The 18,730-nt window shown below is 40.0% G+C and overlaps 1 protein-coding gene across 1 annotated transcript in view; it reads left to right on the top strand.

Moving 5' to 3' along the window:
- The window catches only part of LOC106094291 (synaptic vesicle glycoprotein 2C), a 177,662-nt gene extending 160,807 nt beyond the window's left edge, over positions 1–16,855 (top strand). The window contains exons 10-12 of the mRNA XM_059363491.1: positions 2,967–3,126; positions 16,387–16,514; positions 16,571–16,855. Of these exons, the coding sequence (XP_059219474.1) occupies positions 2,967–3,126; positions 16,387–16,514; positions 16,571–16,626 (344 nt within the window). The 3' untranslated portion in view covers positions 16,627–16,855. The remainder of the gene's footprint in view (positions 1–2,966; positions 3,127–16,386; positions 16,515–16,570) is intronic.
- Positions 16,856–18,730: the final 1,875 nt, after the last annotated feature.

The following is an 18,730-nucleotide window of genomic DNA, read 5'->3' as shown; positions in this document are numbered from 1 at the left end:
TTGCCTTCAAAAGACTTCTTTGCTGGAGCTTCTTCATCCATTCTGACAACATGACCTGGCCAACGCAGCCGTTGTATTTTGAGGCGTGTAACTATGCTATCGTCGTCATACAGCTCATACAGCCCGTGGTTCATACGTCGCCTATATTCTCCATTATCGCAAACTGGTCCATATATTTTACGAAGAATCTTTCTCTCAAATACACCAAGCACTGCCTCATCTTCTTTCACAAGTACCCATGCCTCAGAACCATTTAACAACACTGTATAATGCAATCTTCATCTGTTGAGAGGTGGCCTTGTTTCTAAACTGCTTACTAAGTTCAATGTAGCATCTGTTCATACAAGAATCACCCTTAAAATAACGAATAGTTGAATGTTGCACTATGGGGTTCATATAATTCATAGGCCCAAGATTGAGGAATATTTGACAGTACACAATCTGGCGCTGGAGCTCATACATAATTTAAAAAAATCAGCACCTTTTTCCCATTACTAAAGGAAAACTCATTTCTACATAGGGACCAATAATTTTGAAACGGTCATTTCGTCGGTTTATAACACTGGTCATTTCACTGGTTTAAAATATCGGTCATTTCACCGGTTTTGTTTCTCCGGTTAGAAAAACCCAAGACCTCAATTGTGGGAAAAACCAGTCATTTCCCCCGTTCAGACACACACATCACTTCAACTGTTTGAAATTTTGTTTTATAATTTTTTATTAAGGTAATTTATTTTTATACCCTCCACCATAGGATGGGGGGTATACTAATATCGTCATTCTGTTTGTAACTACTCGAAATATTCGTCTGAGACCCCATAAAGTATATATATTTTTGATCGTCGCGACATTTTATGTCGATCTAGCCATGTCCGTCCGTCTGTCTGTCCGTCCGTCCGTCTAGCCGCTTGAAATTTTGCACAAATACTTCCTATGAGTGTAGGTCGGTTGGTATTGTAAATGGGCCATATCGATTCATAACCTGATATAGCTGCCATATAAACCGATCTTGGGTCTTGACTTCTTGAGCCTCTAGAGTGCGCAATTCTTATCCGATTGGAATGCAATTTTGCACGACGTGTTTTGTTATGATATCCAACAATTGTGCCAAGTATGGTTTAAAGCGGTCCATAACCTGATATAGCTGCCATATAAACCGATCTTGGGTCTTGACTTCTTGAGCCTCTAGAGTGTGCAATTCTTATCCGATTGGAATGCAATTTTGCACGACGTGTTTTGTTATGATATCCAACAACAGTGCCAAGTATGGTTTAAGGCGGTCCATAACCTGATATAGCTGCCATATACACCGATCTTGGGTCTAGAATTGTTGAACCTCTAGAGTGCGCAATTCTTATCCGATTTGAATGAAATTTTGCACGACGTATTTTATTCTTGCTTTCAACAATTGTGTCAAATAAGATTCAAATCGGTTCATAACCTGATATAGCTGCCATATAAACCGATCTGGGATCTTGACTTCTTGAGCCTCTAGAGGTCGCAATTATTATCCGATTTTCCTGAAATTTTGTACGACGGATCCTCTCATGACCATCAACTTACGTGTTTATTATGGTCTGAATCGGTCTATAGCCCGATACAGCTCCCATAAAAATCGATCTCTCTATTTTACTTCTTGAGCCCCCAAAGGGCGCAATTCTTATTCGAATTGGCTGACATTTTACACAGGTCTCCAATATATAATTTAATTGTGGTCCAAACCGGACCATATCTTGATATCGCTCTAATATCCTTTTTTTTGCCTAAGAAGAGATGCCGGGAAAAGAACTCGACAAATGCGATCTATGGTTGAGGTTATATAAGATTAGCACGCTTTTACTTGTTTATATTCTTTTAGAATTTTTGTTTCAAACATAGAAAATAAGTATAAATAAAATCAAGGTAAAAGTAAAGTAAAACTGAAGTAATTCATTACATAAAAAGCAAAACAATTAAAATTATTCCTTAATTTTTATTATCGTTTTTTCATTATATAAATCGCTTTTCTAAGCTGTTGCGTTGTCCCTCTTATCATATATCGACGGCTGAATTGCTTCTAAAAAAAGAGTAAAAAATATTATTATGTATTTACATTAAGCAAATGTTTGCGGACTTACCTGCTTGTATGTCACTTTCGTTTGAAGTTAAAGCACAGACTGCAAAAATTGTCAAACTGCAGCCAAAACAAAAAAACATCAACTTCTCAGCGCACAAGTAACGCCGTTGTTTATTGATGTGTTTTGATAATACGATGCGTGTACAACAAAAAAGCACCAAAAACAACGCATTCGTTGAATTCGCTTATGAAAAAAACGAACTGTCTCAACATACCGGTTTATTCTGCCAAAAATAAACGCCAAAGAAGCCTTTGAATGGAATAAAATTACAGGTGATATGACCGGTAATGTATGTTAGTAGGGGTAATTTTACCCCAAACTTCCTGTAGGGTAATCAGCATACCAACTCATAATGTCCGTGTTGTACTCAGCCCTCGCTCTCGAATAATTGGCATAATTCAAGCAATAGTTGCATTTCTAAAAAAATCTACTCTACACTACGCTAACGTCTTATATACGGAGCAAAATCCGGGCACGATCTACAAGATTTTTGTTTCACCCAACGACTGCAAAGCAAAAGACCTCGCTTTGCAGTCGTTGGCCGGAAGAGAAGTCACGCTGATCGTGCCCATGATTGCAAAACATACTGATTTACTAAAAGTTGAAGAAAAGTTGGTACTTATTGATGTATGGTCCTTTTTATAAAAACGAATACTTTACCTTAATAATGAATTTGTGGATTTAAGGCGCTTACTACTGATATCCTTAAGGATAAACTGGCGTTAGAACTGGCGTTACTCAAAAATGGACGAATATTGTGGCTCATACTACATTTTCAACTACATACCTCACCTCAGAAGGTTTGCTACTGCTTGCAATACTAACATCTTATTGCATATTTATTTACAGTGTTTAGTTTAACGGTGGCTGGATTCATAACAGTTGGTTTGTATTTTGTACGATCTTCAAGGGAAAATCTCATTCTTTCGTGCGTTTTCGAAGCGCTTACCTCGTTAAGTATAAGCACTGTTTACTGTGTAATGGTTGACCTATTTCCGACAAATTTAAGGTAAGTTATATACCAAATGTTAAAAAACGTATTGATGCAAATATGAAATAACGATATTGCGTAGGAAAAAAATTTGGATATAGCTGCCATATAGACCGATCTGCCGATTTAGGGTATCATGCTCATAAAAGCTGCAATTATTATCCAATTTGCACGAGATTTTAAATAGTAAGTTGTTTTATCGTGAGGCCCGGGATTTCTCACAAAACAGACATTTTTTACTAAGTAACCGTGGAATGGAGCGGATGTGTTTTCATTTCGCTCCTTGAAGAAAAATATAATAGTATCTGAGCCTTTCAGGATTAGGCTCAAAATGGACTTCAAAGACCCAACAGCTGCGGCGGTGGCATCAGACCGTAGCATGTTGGGTGCCTTGGCTTCAAGTGCACAACAAGTCTTCGGACTAACTAATGTGGAAGAGACGGATAAACCAGAGGGGTGCACAGTTCGTCCCCAGCCTTTAAGTAAAGAAGGTGTTTCCATTTCAGATTCAGACATCGACAGTGTCAATGAAACAGCCATCGCAGCCGAATCGAGAGGTGAGAACAGCGGGATGGCGGCAGATATGAACGAGGTCTTTGCTAAGCTCACAAGAAGACCTAGGAGGCAATCCGGGGCAAGACGAGGGGGACAGAGGGGTATTCACCTGCAGCGCAATCGGGCGAAAGTGCAGGATGCTGGAAGAAATAGAACAGACATTCCAAGCACTAACATAGGCAAAAATCGTCATATTGAGACACCAGACAGTGCAGTGCCAGGACATTGAATACCGCCAAATGGACAGGGGGCTGGCGATGAAACCATCACCGACTTTATCAATAATGGGAAGACTAGGACAAGCAAGATCCTTATATTAAAACATCAGACAGTGCAGGAACGGGAGATTCAGCTTCACACAGGGAGTCGACGATGTAACTATTACTGACATTCTCAAGATTAGGGAGAGTAGGATAGGTAAAGATCCTGATACTGAATCATCATGCATTGCAGTGACAGGTAACTCAATGCCGCCTAACTTACAGGGAGTGGACCATGAGACCATCACCGACTCCCAAAACACCCATTTACTCAAGATTTGGAAGACTAGGATAGGCAAAGATCCTCATATTGAGCCACCAGGCAGTGCAGGAACGGGAGACTTAAAACAGCTTAAAGAACATGGATCCGAAGATGGAACTTTTACCGACTTTCCGAAGATTCGGAAGACTAGGATAGGCAAAGACACAAATATTGAATCATCGTGCAGTGCAGTAACAGGAAACTCAATGCAGCCTTAAATACAGGGAGTGGACCATGAGACTATCACCCACTTCCAAAAAGCCCAATTACTGGAGAACCAATAATTGAGGTTTTCCAGATAAACCTCCACCAGAGCGAGACAGCTACTCAAGCTCTGATGAAGAAAATCAGCAAGGGCAAGATTCAAATTGCCTTAACTTAAGTGCCATGGGCGACCCGGAATAAAGTTTCTGGACTGAAAAATATCAAATGAGTTGCGATGCTAATTCTCACCACATTTCGTGGGGTAATACCAACGGGGCCAAGCCCTGGCAGAGTTCTTGAATACTAACGATCTAATAACACTTAACATTGGTAACACCGCTACCTTTGTTAATAGGATTGAGGAAGAAGTTTCAGATCTGACAATATTTTCGGAATATCTAATCGATGAGGTTCAGGAATGGAGGGTCTCCATGGAGCACTCCTTCTCTGACCATCGCTTCATTAGGTTTAGAATAGCACGACCAGTGCCGAATCCGATAAGCTTCGCAATTAGTTGACAACCAACTGGACAAAATTCGGAAGACTACCCAAAAGAAGGCTTGGGCAAGATAATTTAGATTGTCCAAGCATAAAAGACATTGTCTACAATGTCAACAGGACTGCAAGACTACTGAGGCTTTCGAAGTTAGTTGTCCTCTTCGAGAAGGAAATCAGCCCGAAAAAAACCCAGGATAACCAGGGAGATTCGCAATTTTGGGAAAGAGGTCCGCAGAATTTTTAACAGAGCACGTCGTAAAAAAGCGGAAGTTTATTGGGATGTGTATTACACACGGCTCAAGCTTACTTGAGCGGCAAAACGTGCCTCCTGGAAGCTTTTCTGCGTACAGGTCGACAGCTTTAATGACGCCGCAAAATTAAAAGATTCACTCAAAAACCCACTGAAACTGAAACTTAGTAGACGACATGGGAGTGAGAGCAGAGACAACAGAGGACAGTTTGAGGCGTTGAAAACCCATTTTCCACATGATACGACGGGACTTACTGAGAACCCGGAATCCTGGAATAATGAGGTTGACTGAAGGTTTATAATTACAGAATTTATGATAAAGAAAGCCTTGAGGAACTTCGAACCATTTAAGTCACCTGGACCTGATGGGATATTTCCTTCATTACTACAGAAGGAGGCAGTCTATCTGGCACCCCACATGGCCACTATTTTCAATGTGCCGACCAACATACTGGTGAATCGGGTCCTTAGGGACTGCATAAACCATATTCTAAGGAACCGTTTAATAAACTGTAGGTCCCATGACAAAAAATGCATGATAGAAAGTGGCACCAGGCACGCCACAGTGGGTATTTTATAGCCACTCCTTTGAGTGACCACCATAAATAACCTATTGCAGATGCTGACTAAGGATACGAATCCGCTATGCAGAAAGGCTCCTGCAGATGGGACACGACTGGGCTAGAACCAGGGATCTCAATGTTAACCCAGAGAAGACTGAAATCTGCTTGCTCACGAGGAAGGCGAAGGTGGGCCAATTTGGCGCAGGACGTTTCCTTAATAGAATGATTTTGATATCTGAAAAGGTCAAATACTTAGGAGTGATCTTGGACAGGAAACTTAATTAGAAGTGTCAAATTCATGAGAGTACTGAAAACGCTCATAGATGTTGTGCACTATGTAGACGTGCCGTAGGCTCGAATTGGGCGCCAATCCGAGTATAGTACAAAGACTCTACAGGCGTTATTAGACCAATACTAACTTACGCATCAGTAGTTTGGTGGACTGTGGTGTAGAAAAAAAGTGCAACGTAAGGATAACACAACAGGTTCAGAGAACATGTCTTACCATACGCGGAGGGATGCGAACCTCTTTCTATAGGGCACTGGAGACAGTTCTAGATATCCGACCCATGGGGTTATGGCACTTATGGCGATGGGAGAATAGTTTGAGGATGGGAGCAGCTAATACCGTCGCGGTATAATCGAGGCGACTATAGGAAACCTGGAAGGAATGGAAAAAGTTTCCGATTGGATACCGGAGACGACACATGAGCCCGAGTGTGAAGCACTGCTGCCAGCGGCACAGTCTTGGATTGACAAAACCCTTGTGTAGCCATCTAGGTGGATCAAAGCTAGAGGACAGTGTTCCTGGAGGTCTACATTGAAAACTCAGGGACTGATATCTGTTTTAGACTGCCTGGCCATAATAAGGTCCTGCAGGCGGAGATCTGGGCGATCACGGACCTTACTGGGACGGCAAAGCCACGAATAGTCTTGCATCGCATCGTTTGGACCATGGTGGAGTTAGAAAAATTTAAACAGCAGACGATTTGGCAGTGAAGGCCAGAGGACTGCTGTCAGTAAACATGGTTAACTCGAAGCATTTCGGGCCGAAGCAATCCGAGTCAAGGGCGCGGGCTACGAACGCACATTTAAAACTGTGGAACACCGAAACTGTAGATAGGACGACGAAAATCCTATGGGAGATCGAGATAATAGGAAGACGAGGCTATAACTGAAAAGGAGCAAACAGGAGGAGGTCAGTATACAGAACAGGTCTGTTGGAAACTTCGACGTATATGACATATATTTCCGACGTATAAAACAAACGTTACAAACCTCTCTAAAAAAGTTATTTTTTGACATAATTGGCAAATAATTAAGAAATCGTAGAATTAGTTTTAACTTTTGTGAATTTATGAATATAGCAACATTGGTGCATAGGTTAAACATGCTCTTATAACAGAAAACGTCTGACTTCCAATCCTGGCGATAACATCAACAACCTTTTAATACCCACCACCATAGGTTCATAATCTGATATAGCTTCCATACAAACCGGTCTCGAATTCTGACTTCTTGAGCCGCTAGAGGCCGCAATTCTTATCAAGTTTTGACTTCTAACACTGGTTTGTTTTGACTTCCAACACTTGTGCTAGGTATGGTCCAAATTGGTTCATAACCTGATATAGCTCCCATACAAACCGGTCTCTGATTATACTTTTTGAACCTCTAGAGGGCGCAATTCATATCCGATTTGGCAAAAATTGTGTACAACGACTTCTTCTATGGCTTTCAACATACTTTCCAAATACTGTTTGAAGCGGCCCATAGCCTAATATAGCTCACATATAAACAGATCTCCCTATTTTACTCCTTTAGCCCCTTAAGGGTTCAATTCTTATCCGATTTGGCTTAAATTTTGCACAATGACTTCTGATAATAAAAAGCATTTAAAATAATAAAAAGCATTTATAATAAAAAGCATTTAAAATAAAAGCTTTTTATCAAATTTGACAATTTGAAAAGTTTATATAGGCGCTTTAGCAACAATACAAAATCAATGCCATTTTCGACGTTTACAACTTTTTGACAGTCGAAAACCTATAAAACCGACATACGGACCATATCTGGACTATACCTGACGTGAAACAACTTTGGGGCGTTGCATGGAAAACAATTAAGGATTTTGTAAGTAGAACGGAATTCGAAACTTTGATTTTCTTTTTCTATGTCACTTTTTACTGTTTAGAGTGCACAATAAGCTGATAACTGGCTTAGGTGTATATCTAAAGATTTGTTGGACTGGTTCTCTCAGAGCCCAGACTATGTCAAGTGCTTCCGCGTGGAGAACAAAGTTATTACAAAGTGTTCAAGAAATTTGTCTAAATATATCCCAGGTTCTCTAAAAAAAGTTAGTTTGCAAACTAAATAATATTAACGTTAACTCAGCCTCAAGAATCTTAAAAACAACCCGAAGAATAAATTTAGGTTACACACTGTATACCCCTTTTTACTTACTTTACTTTAATTGGCTATGACAAAACGTTTGTCCCATTGCAAATACAAATTTGCCCATTTGCACGAACGGAAGTTCGGGAACAGGGGCAAACTTCTCACATTTAAGTTTAAGCTTAATGATAGGAGCCTCCTTTTTATAGCCGATATAGGGATAACCACCGCTAAATATTTTCTCTGATGTTGTCGCCAGGATTCGAACCCAGTCGTTCAACGTCATAGGCAGACACTATAACCTCTGGCCTCCACCATTTGTCCCATTAACTGAACTTATAATAGATTTCCTCACGTCTTGATCTTTTGTGCTCCTTCTGACCAAGCCAACGCAACCGTTCTATTTCGATACGTTTAACTATGGTAACAAGCGTTCCGCCATGCTCGGATTACTGGAACAGGGGTTGGGGTTCGATTCGCCCCAGAGGCCTTGGACTGTCGCTACTGTGGTGTCACAATGGATTTAAAATTGTCTAAGTGATTATGTAAGGGACTGCCACCTGACCTAACCAAGCATGGATTTCTCGGCATTTTCCATGGAGTGGGCAATGGTTTGCCACTGCGCCATTATATCATCGGGACGTGGCCTGCTTTCATCAAGCAGTTGGGTCAGTCGAGTGCCATTTGTTGTGTTTACAGCTTTTCAATGTCTAGCTTCCGTGCAGTGTCAGATCGAACTTTTCTCGCCACGCTCAGAATACATCTTTGGTCTGCTCGTCCTTGTCTTCCGTTGGGGCATGGGTAAGAGTCAGTGCCATCTGACCCCTCCCTTTCGAAATCGCTGACTGCCCGCAGCCGCATTTGCGAAGCTTGATGACAAAGAACACCACACAAGTCGGAGCTCAAGGTTCCAGCCTGTGTGGTGCTCCCAGTTATCCCGTATAGGCTGTCTAATTTCAACAAATGCATATGTGTTATCAGCAAGATAGAGTGACAGTTTAGCCATATATATGTATGGTAGCTTGCCACGATGGGTTGGCCATCGAAAATTTTATCTAGAACTGCGCATCTGGCTTTGGGTAGAAAAAATGGTCGTACGTACAATATCACACACAACAAAACTCCCACCAAAATGCGCCGGGCTGAAGACAACAAGCAAGAATTTCCACGACACGTAAACTGCCTGACTTCCAAAATGTATCAATCCAAAATTAGGATACCGTTCTACAGCAGTGCCTTAAAACATGCAAAGTACCGAAACAAAGCAACTATGAGCTAGGCCCACAAATATAAACTGTTAACACCCGTTTGTCCATATCTCTTTGACGTGACAAAAACTCGAGGTGGATCACAGGAAAGATGATCTAGGGGCTATTTATCATTTATTTATGTCCGTTTCAAATGAGACGCATCAAGAAAGCTTTTGCTGTATGCTAAAATTTTGCTTAATTTCGGCAGCTACATCAAGGATATTTAAGGCTTGTCCAAGAATAGTGCTGTTGCCAGCATTTGTAGACGCATAATTTTTCTCTTAAAATTTCGGCAATCACTTTTCGATCTCAGTTTGCATTTTAAGCTATACAGTGAATTGGAGGTCCATATTCGTTTTAGGCCATAATTTAGCTCCTTCTTTAACAATCAAGGACATAGCTCGACCCATTCTGTTATATTTTGGTATCTTTTAACTTATTTATGCTTCAACTAGAGTTTGTGAACGTTCATCAATGACTTTGAATCAAAGACTGTTAAAATCGTGGGATGTGCTGTTCAAATGACCCAAATATTTTACCTGAATTTATGACTTGTTGTTTTTTGGCCCAAGGACAAACGCTATTGATTTTGAAAAAAAATCGGTTCAGATTTAGATATAGCTCCCATATATATCCTTCATCCGATATGGCTTTTTATACCCTCCACCATAAGATGGGGGGTATACTAATTTCGTCATTCTGTTTGTAACTACTCGAAATATTCGTCTGAGACCCCATAAAGAATATATATTCTTGATCGTCGTGAAATTTTATGTCGTTGTAGCCATGTCCGTCCGTCTGTCTGTCGAAAGCACGCTAACTTCCGAAGGAGTAAAGCTAGGCGCTTGAAATTTTGCACGAATACTTCTTATTAGTGTAGTAATGTAATGGGCCATATCGGTCCATGTTTTGATATAGCTGCCATATAGACCGATCTTGGGTCTTGACTTCTTGAGCCTCTAGACTGTGCAATTCTTATCCGATTGGGATGAAATTTTGCACGACGTGTTTTGTTATGACATCCAACAACTGTGATAAGAATGGTTCAAATCGGTCCATAACCTGATATAGCTGCCATATACACCGATCTGGGGTCTTGACTTCTTGAGCCTCTAGAGTGCGCAATTCTTATCCGATTGGGATGAAATTTTGCACGACGTGTTTCGTTATGACATGCAACAACTGTGATAAGTATGGTTCAAATCGGTCCATAACCTGATATAGCTGCCATATAAACCGATCTTGGGTCTTGACTTCTTGAGCCTCTAGAGTGCGCAATTCTTTTCCGATTGGAATGAAATTTTGCACGACGTGTTTTGTTACGATATCCAACAACTGTGCCAAGTATGGTTCAAATCGGTCCATAACCTGATATAGCTGTCATATAAACCGATCTTGGATCTTGACTTCTTGAGCCTCTAGAGGGCGCAAATATTATCCAATTTGAATGAATTTTGGCACGTAGTATTTTGTTATGATATCCAACAACTGTGCCAAGTATGGTTCAAATCGGTTCATAACCTGATATAGCTGCCATATAAACCGATCTGGGATCTTGACTTCTTGAGCCTCTACAGGTCGCAATTATTATCCGATTTGCCTGAAATTTTGTACGACGGATTCTCTCATGACCATTAACATACGTGTTTATTATGGTCTGAATCGGTTTATAGCCTGATATAGCTCCCATATAAATCGATCTCTCTATTTTACTTCTTGAGCCCACAAAGGGCGCAATTCTTATTCAAATTGGCTGACATTTTACACAGGTCTCCAACATATAATTTAATTGTGGTCCAAACCGGACCATATCTTGATATCGCTCTAATAGCAGAGCAAATCTTTTCTTATATCCTTTTTATACCCTCCACCATAAGATAGGGGGTATACTAATTTCGTCATTCTGTTTGTAACTACTCGAAATATTCGTCTGAGACCCCATAAAGTATATATATTCTTGATCGTCGTGCAATTTTATGTCGATCTAGCCATGTCCGTCCGTCCGTCCGTCTGTCTGTCGAAAGCACGCTAACTTCCGAAGGAGTAAAGCTAGCCGCTTGAAATTTTGCACAAATACTTCTTATTAGTGTAGATCGGTTGGTATTGTAAATGGGCCATATCGGTCCATGTTTTGATATAACTGTCATATAAACCGATCTTGGGTCTTGACTTTTTGAGCCTCTAGACTGCGCAATTCTTATCCGATTGGGATGAAATTTAGCACGACGTGTTTCGATATTATATCCAACAACTGTGCCAAGTATGGTTCAAATCGGTTCATAACCTGATATAGCTGCCATATAAACCGATCTGGGGTCTTGACTTCATTGAGCCTCTAGAGTGCGCAATTCTTATCCGATTGGAATGAAATTTTGCACGACGTGTTTTGTAACGATATCCAACAACTGTGCCAAGTATGGTTCAAATCGGTCCATAAACTGATATAGCTGCCATATAAACCGATCTGGGGTCTTGACTTCTTGAGCCTCTAGAGTGCGCAATTCTTATCCGATTGGAATGAAATTTTGCACGACGTGTTTCGATATTATATCCAACATTTGTGCCAAGTATGGTTCAAATCGGTTCATAACCTGATATAGCTGCCATATAAACCGATCTGGGGTCTTGACTTCATTGAGCCTCTAGAGTGCGCAATTCTTATCCGATTGGAATGAAATTTTGCACGACGTGTTTTGTAACGATATCCAACAACTGTGCCAAGTATGGTTCAAATCGGTTCATAACCTGATATAGCTGCCATATAAACCGATCTTGGGTCTTGACTTCTTGAGCCTCTAGACTGCGCAATTCTTATCCGATTGGGATGAAATTTAGCACGACGTGTTTCGATATTATATCCAACATTTGTGCCAAGTATGGTTCAAATCGGTTCATAACCTGATATAGCTGCCATATAAACCGATCTTGGGTCTTGACTTCTTGAGCCTCTAGCGTGCGCAATTCTTATCCGATCAGAATGAAATTTTGCACGACGTGTTTTGTTATGATATCCAACAACTGTGCCAAGTATGGTTCAAATCGGTTCATAACCTGATATAGCTGCCATATAAACCGATCTTGGGTCTTGACTTCTTGAGCCTTTAGAGTGCGCAATTCTTATCCGATTGAAATGAATTTTTGCATGAAGTATTTTGTTATTATATCCAATAACTGTGCTAAGTATGGTTCAAATCGGTTCATAACCTGATATAGCTGCCATATAAACCGATCTTGGGTCTTGACTTCTTGAGCCTCTAGAGGGCGCAATTCATCTCCGATTGGAATGGAATTTCGCACGACGAGTTTTGTTATAGTATGGTTTAAATCGGTTCATAACCTGATATAGCTGCCATATAAACCGATCTTGGGTCTTGACTTCTTGAGCCTCTAGAGGGCACAATTCTTATCCGATTTGGCTGAAATTTTGCATGACGTATTTCATTTTTACTTTCAACAACTGTTTTAAATAAGTTTCAAATCGGTTCATAACCTGATATAGCTGTCATATAAACCGATCTGGGATCTTGACTTCTTGACCCCTAGAGGTCGCAATTATTATCCGATATGCCTGTACGACGGATCCTCTCATGACCATCAACAAACTTGTTTATTATGTTCTGAATCGATCTATAGCCCGATACAGATCCCATATAAATCGTTCTCTCTATTTTACTTCGTGAGCCCCAATGGGCGCAATTCTTGTACGAATTGGCTAAAAATTTTCACAGGTCTCCAACATATAATTTAATTGTGGTTCGAACTGGACCATATCTTGATATCGTTTTAATAGCAGAGCAACTCTTTTTTTATATCCTTTTTAGCCTAAGAAGAGATGCCGGGAAAACAACTCGACAAATGCGATCCATGGTGGAGGGTATATAAGATTCGGCCCGGCCGAACTTAGCACGCTTTTACTTGTTTTGCCTAAGAAGAGATGCCGGGAAAAGAACTCGACATATGCGATCCATGGTGGAGGGTATATAAGATTCGGCCCGGCCGAACTTAGCACGCTTTTACTTGTTAAGGCTGTAGAAGCCACAATTTTCGTCCGATCTTCACAAAATTTGGCATTGGATAGTTTATTTGAGGTCTACATATGTGTGCAAAATTTCATAAAAATCGATTCAGATTTAGATATAGCTCCCATATATATCTTTCATCCGACATGGACTTTTATGGCTGTAGAAGCCACAGTTTTAGTCCGATCTATAAAATATGTTGCACGAGGTGTTTTATTTAACTCGTAATATATGGGGAATATTTCATGAAAATCGGTCCAACTTTAGATAAAGCTTCCATATATATCTTTCATCCGATATGGCCGTTTAAGGCTGTAGAAGCCACATTTTTTTTACCGATCTTTACAAAATTTGGCATGGGGTGTTTTATTTGACGTCTCCATATGTGTGCAAAATTTCATAAAAATCGGTCCAGATTTAGATATAGCTCCCATATATATGTATCGCTCGATTTGCACTTAAATGGTCGTAGAAGCTACAATTTTCAACCGACTTGCACAAAATGTTTTGTTAATGCACTTAATATATCTGAAAAATTTCATAAAAATCGATTCAGATTTGGATATAGCTCCCATATATATCTTTCATCCGATTTCAACTATTAAAGCTGTAGAAGCCACAATTCTGGTCCGATCTTTACCAAATTTGGCGTGGTGTCGTTTTTGTGAAGTCTCAATGTATGTGCAATATTTCATAAAAATCGGTTCAGATTTAGATATTGCTCCCATATATATCTTTTATCCGATTTGGCTTTTTAAAGCTGTAAAAGCCACAATTTTGGTCCGATCTTTACAAAATTTTCGACCGATTTTACATGAGACTTTTAAATTGACGTTCCAATACGTGCGCAAAATTTCATTAAAATCAGTCCTAATTTAGATATCGCTCCAATGTGTATATTTCATCCGATATGGACTTTTAAGGCAGTAAAAACCAACATCGATATAACTCCCATATAATCTTTTATCCGATTTGGCCTTTTAAAGATGTGGAAATCCAAATCTTTTGTCCTATGGTAGGAAAATCTTACAAGGTCCTAATTTGCTATTTCAATTGGTATCCAAATTAAAGTCTGACTAGATTTCGAGATAAATTCTACATATAAAAGGTACTGCATGCACTAGGTGGTGTAGGTATTATATAGTCGGCACCGCCCGACTTTTGCCTTTCCTTACTGGTTAATATTTACTTTGGAAAATAGACAAGTTTTAAAAAACAACGATGGACTTGTGATGTACTCATAATTATTGCAAGTTAGCAAGAATTTGTCCGAGAAGTAAAATCGAGAGATCGATCCGCATGGATGCTATAAACATGAACCGAATTATCCCAGTTATAATTCCAAGCGACCTACATTAATAAGAAGTATATTTTTACTCGTTTAAGACCGACGGATAGATTGACATTAGCCAGACCGACTTAAAATGTCATGGCGACCAAAATTTAAGTACTTTATAGGATTTTATACCTATATACCTTTGGGGTTGGCGAAGTTAGTATACAAATTTTGTATTTTTTTTATACTACACTAGCTGACCCGGGCCCGCTCCGCTGCGCCTTCTTTTCTTTATATAGAACAAAAGTTTCCTTGGAATATTTATTGTCGACAATTAAAGATCTTTTAGTGAAATACCATGCTAACTTGACTAACAGTTTAACAATATAAGTGCCTTTGTCTGAATCCCATATGATTTTTATTGGTCTACCAATTTAAGTTTGGATGTAAGGTGTACTCCATTCTTAAAATAGTTTATTTCAGCCCGATATTCTCATGATATCTGATTTAGGGTCAATCGGATTTATCGGTCAATTCAGACCAATATTCTCATGATGTCTGATTTAGTGGTGTTTTCGGGGAAGAGGGGGTCCCCCAGGTACTTGGCCCTGAAAAAATATCAGCATCGTGCTCTTCTCTCAAATACCATTTATTAAACCCCATATTGCCAAACACATGGCCCCAAAATAGGTTATCAAATTCGTTTTCTAATCTCATATACCTTTCATTTAAGCCACATATTGGCATGGTCGACAAATGTTTACCCTTTAAAAAAGGGCCCTAATGTTGAAATCAGATAGGTGGTCTACTCCCAAATACCTTTAATTTGAGACCTACATTTTATAGTAGGCAAACATGACCGGCTTGGGGGGTGTTTTGGGGGATGGGCAGCCACTCAGTGAGTTGGTCTTAAATTTGTCCCCTTTGGGGGATGTTTTTGGGGAGAGGCGGCCCCCCAAACACTTCATCTCATATTTGGATATCAGATTCTAATTCTACTCTCAAATACCTTTTATTTAAGCCTCATATTCCCATGTTCAGTAAATAAGTCCTGTTTGGGGAAGGGGTGGACCCCCAGAAACGTGGTCCCACATTTGGATATCAGATTCGTATTCTACTCGCAAATACCTTTCATTTGAGTCCCATATTGCCATGGTCTGTAAATATGTCCGATTAGGAGTGTTTGGGGGGTTGGGGTGGTCCCCCTATCACTTGGTCCGACAATTGGATATCATATACGTTTTCTAATCTTAAATACCTTTCAGTTGAGTCCCATATTGTCGTGATTGGTCTAAATATATGTTTGGTAGGTTTTAGGGTGGGGCGGCCCCCATAGGTACCCCATCCGAAATTTGGATACCAAATCTTTATTTTTAGGGTACTATATGAGATCACACAAAATTTCGCTTAAATCGCACCACCCATCTCTGAGATCTGGCGTTTCTGAAAATTAGGGTAAGGGGAAGGGTCCGTCCCCCCTTCAGATATCAAAAAGTCTGAAGTACAGATATCAAAAAATCTGGTACATAATTTTCACCACGGGATCATTATGTACCATCTGTGAAAATTTCAAGAAAATCGGTTCAGCCGTTTCTGAGTCTATAAGGAACACACAAACATACAAACAAACACAAATTGATTTTTATATATAAGATATATCTACTAGCTTCGAGTTAAAAAGTTTATATTTAAATTACCAAAAAAAATCCAAACCTGTAATAAATGTTTATATTTATTTTTACATTAATAGGGTGATGGCAGCTGCAATGTCTATGACATTTGGTCGTAGCGGCGCACTTTTGGGGAATTTGATATTTGGTTTCTTGATTGATCTGAATTGTATTATTCCCATTGTTGTATTTTCCGCAATGTTATTAAGTATGTATCAACCTATTTTGCCTAAAATATCTTTTAATTTCATTTTTTATTTTCAGTCAGTGCATTGTTATGCTGGATGCTACCGACAACGGGCGCAGCAGCTTTAGACTAAAAACCTGGAAGACAGCTTTAAGCTTACAAATAGACAGCCAACGATGTTGTGGTACCCTTCGACGACTTCAGGGCATTTACATGCGACAAAATATATGTAACTCTAAACATGTTTTCACATATTAGTACCGAACTGTATTTGGTTACAAATTAGATAAAGAGCTAATAAAATACGCAAAACAAAACAAAAGACGACTTCTCAAGTACCGTGTCACTTTGGCCCAAACGAACTTATAACGTTTTTTACCTTTTCAGCTTAATATGAAATTATTACATGTCAACGACGACCTAAGACGAAACCTAAACATTAAGCTTTAGCCGCTTTCCTTGGATAAACCCATAATTTGGATTTTTAGATTAGAAAAGAATTTATTTATAATTCATTTACAAATATAATTCGATACAGTTTTTTTATGAAAATCTAATTTGACATAACATCTATGTTGAGTGTCAGACTGGCACACAAAAAAAATCTAAAATGTAGAGTGATGGCGAGGTTAGGTTTGAGTGGCAGTCTGCCATCAGACACACTTAGACGTTTTCGTCCATTGTGTACCACAGCAATAGAAGAAGGAAGATGCCTTCTAGTTCCTACCGTTGAACCATCCAGGTCGCTTTAATAAGCCAAATAACTTGTGAATGTTCACATCCGCTAAATCAGACATGTTCTCAAAGAACCTAAAGTGAAACTTCTTCCGAATGTTAATGCGGGACACACACATAAAAGGTGTTCTATAGTCTCTTCTTCTTCGATGTCCTTACAGCTGCTGCAAAAGTCGTTGGTGGCATCCTTAAGTCTGTCAGCATGTTTTCCGATTAGACAGTGTCCTGCTATGACGGACACAATGACTGAGACGTCTGTTCTAGCCAATGACAACAAAGCAGTAGACCTCTTCAAGTCGAGATTAGGCCACATAATTTTGAAATGCTCACAGCCCCCTCTATGTGACCATCTATCATTCGTTGCCCCTCGGGCCTGGTCCTGAAAACTTAGCTTACATGTCGCTAGAGGCATACCCACAGATTCAAGTATCCCTGGAATGTGTAGGGTAGTTCCTAGTCTTACAAACCCGTCCACTTTATAATTCCCTGGGATATCTCTGTGGCGCGGTACCCAGAACAGGTGAATTGTGAACTGTTCATTTATCTCGTTGAGAGATCTGTGACAGTCGAGGGCGGTTTTTGTGTTGAGAAATACGTTCTCCAGGGCTGCCTGGCTATCTGAGAAGATATTTATGCCAATCGTCGTTATGAATTTATATGTTAGTCATTCCACCACTTCCTTAATTCCAATCTCCGCCTGATACATACTGCAGTGGTCGGGTAACCTTTTCGACATGACCAGTTCTAGATGTTTAGAGTACACCCCAAAGCCCACTTGGTTGTTTAGTTTGGAACCATCCGTATAGAAGGAACCATCCGTATCTAGTACCTCCTGCCTGTTCCTGGTAATAAAGGTCGGTTTATCCCCTTTATTACAAATCGCCAGATTGCAACTTATAATATATTCAATAAGCATCCGAACTTCCCCATATCTCGTTTTTCTTCCCTACAGAAGCGGCTTCAACCAGCGACTTGATGTTTGAAGTGGACAACTCTGAATCGTGTGCCACATATAGGGAAGCCAGCCAGTAATGAGACCTGTTTATTTCAAGGCTGGCTACTACTAAACCTTAAGTGCTTAGCGACGGAAGAAGAAAAACATTTAGACTACTCTTTGCAAGAATACAAGCTCAGTGTCTGCTATTCCTCGTACCCTTGAGAACCATTCTTCCTCACGCCCATGGTTACTGGATAAGAACCGCCAAATCCCCTGCTATCAGAAGGACCTTTAGTGCCGCCGAAGCGGCCTTACGGTGGTGAAGGTTTATCTTTAGAAACCGGACCGTAGTCAGAATTCAGAACTTCCACCACTGTTGTGTTAGCCTCGTCTTCTAATTCCTCCAGGAGTTCATCCTCACAAGATTCTTTAGAACTTGTCATGATGAGCTTCCGTACGCATGCAGGGGCAGGTGAGAAAGCTGTGAAACTACTCTTCCTCAGGACACAGGACGGTGTGGACAATTTCTCTTTAGATGCGTCACTAGCTGCTGCTACCGAAGTAC

The sequence above is a fragment of the Stomoxys calcitrans genome, chromosome 2 (genome assembly GCF_963082655.1).
Source record: "Stomoxys calcitrans chromosome 2, idStoCalc2.1, whole genome shotgun sequence".
Taxonomy (NCBI): domain Eukaryota; kingdom Metazoa; phylum Arthropoda; class Insecta; order Diptera; family Muscidae; genus Stomoxys; species Stomoxys calcitrans.
This window is presented reverse-complemented; position numbering and strand designations above follow the sequence as displayed.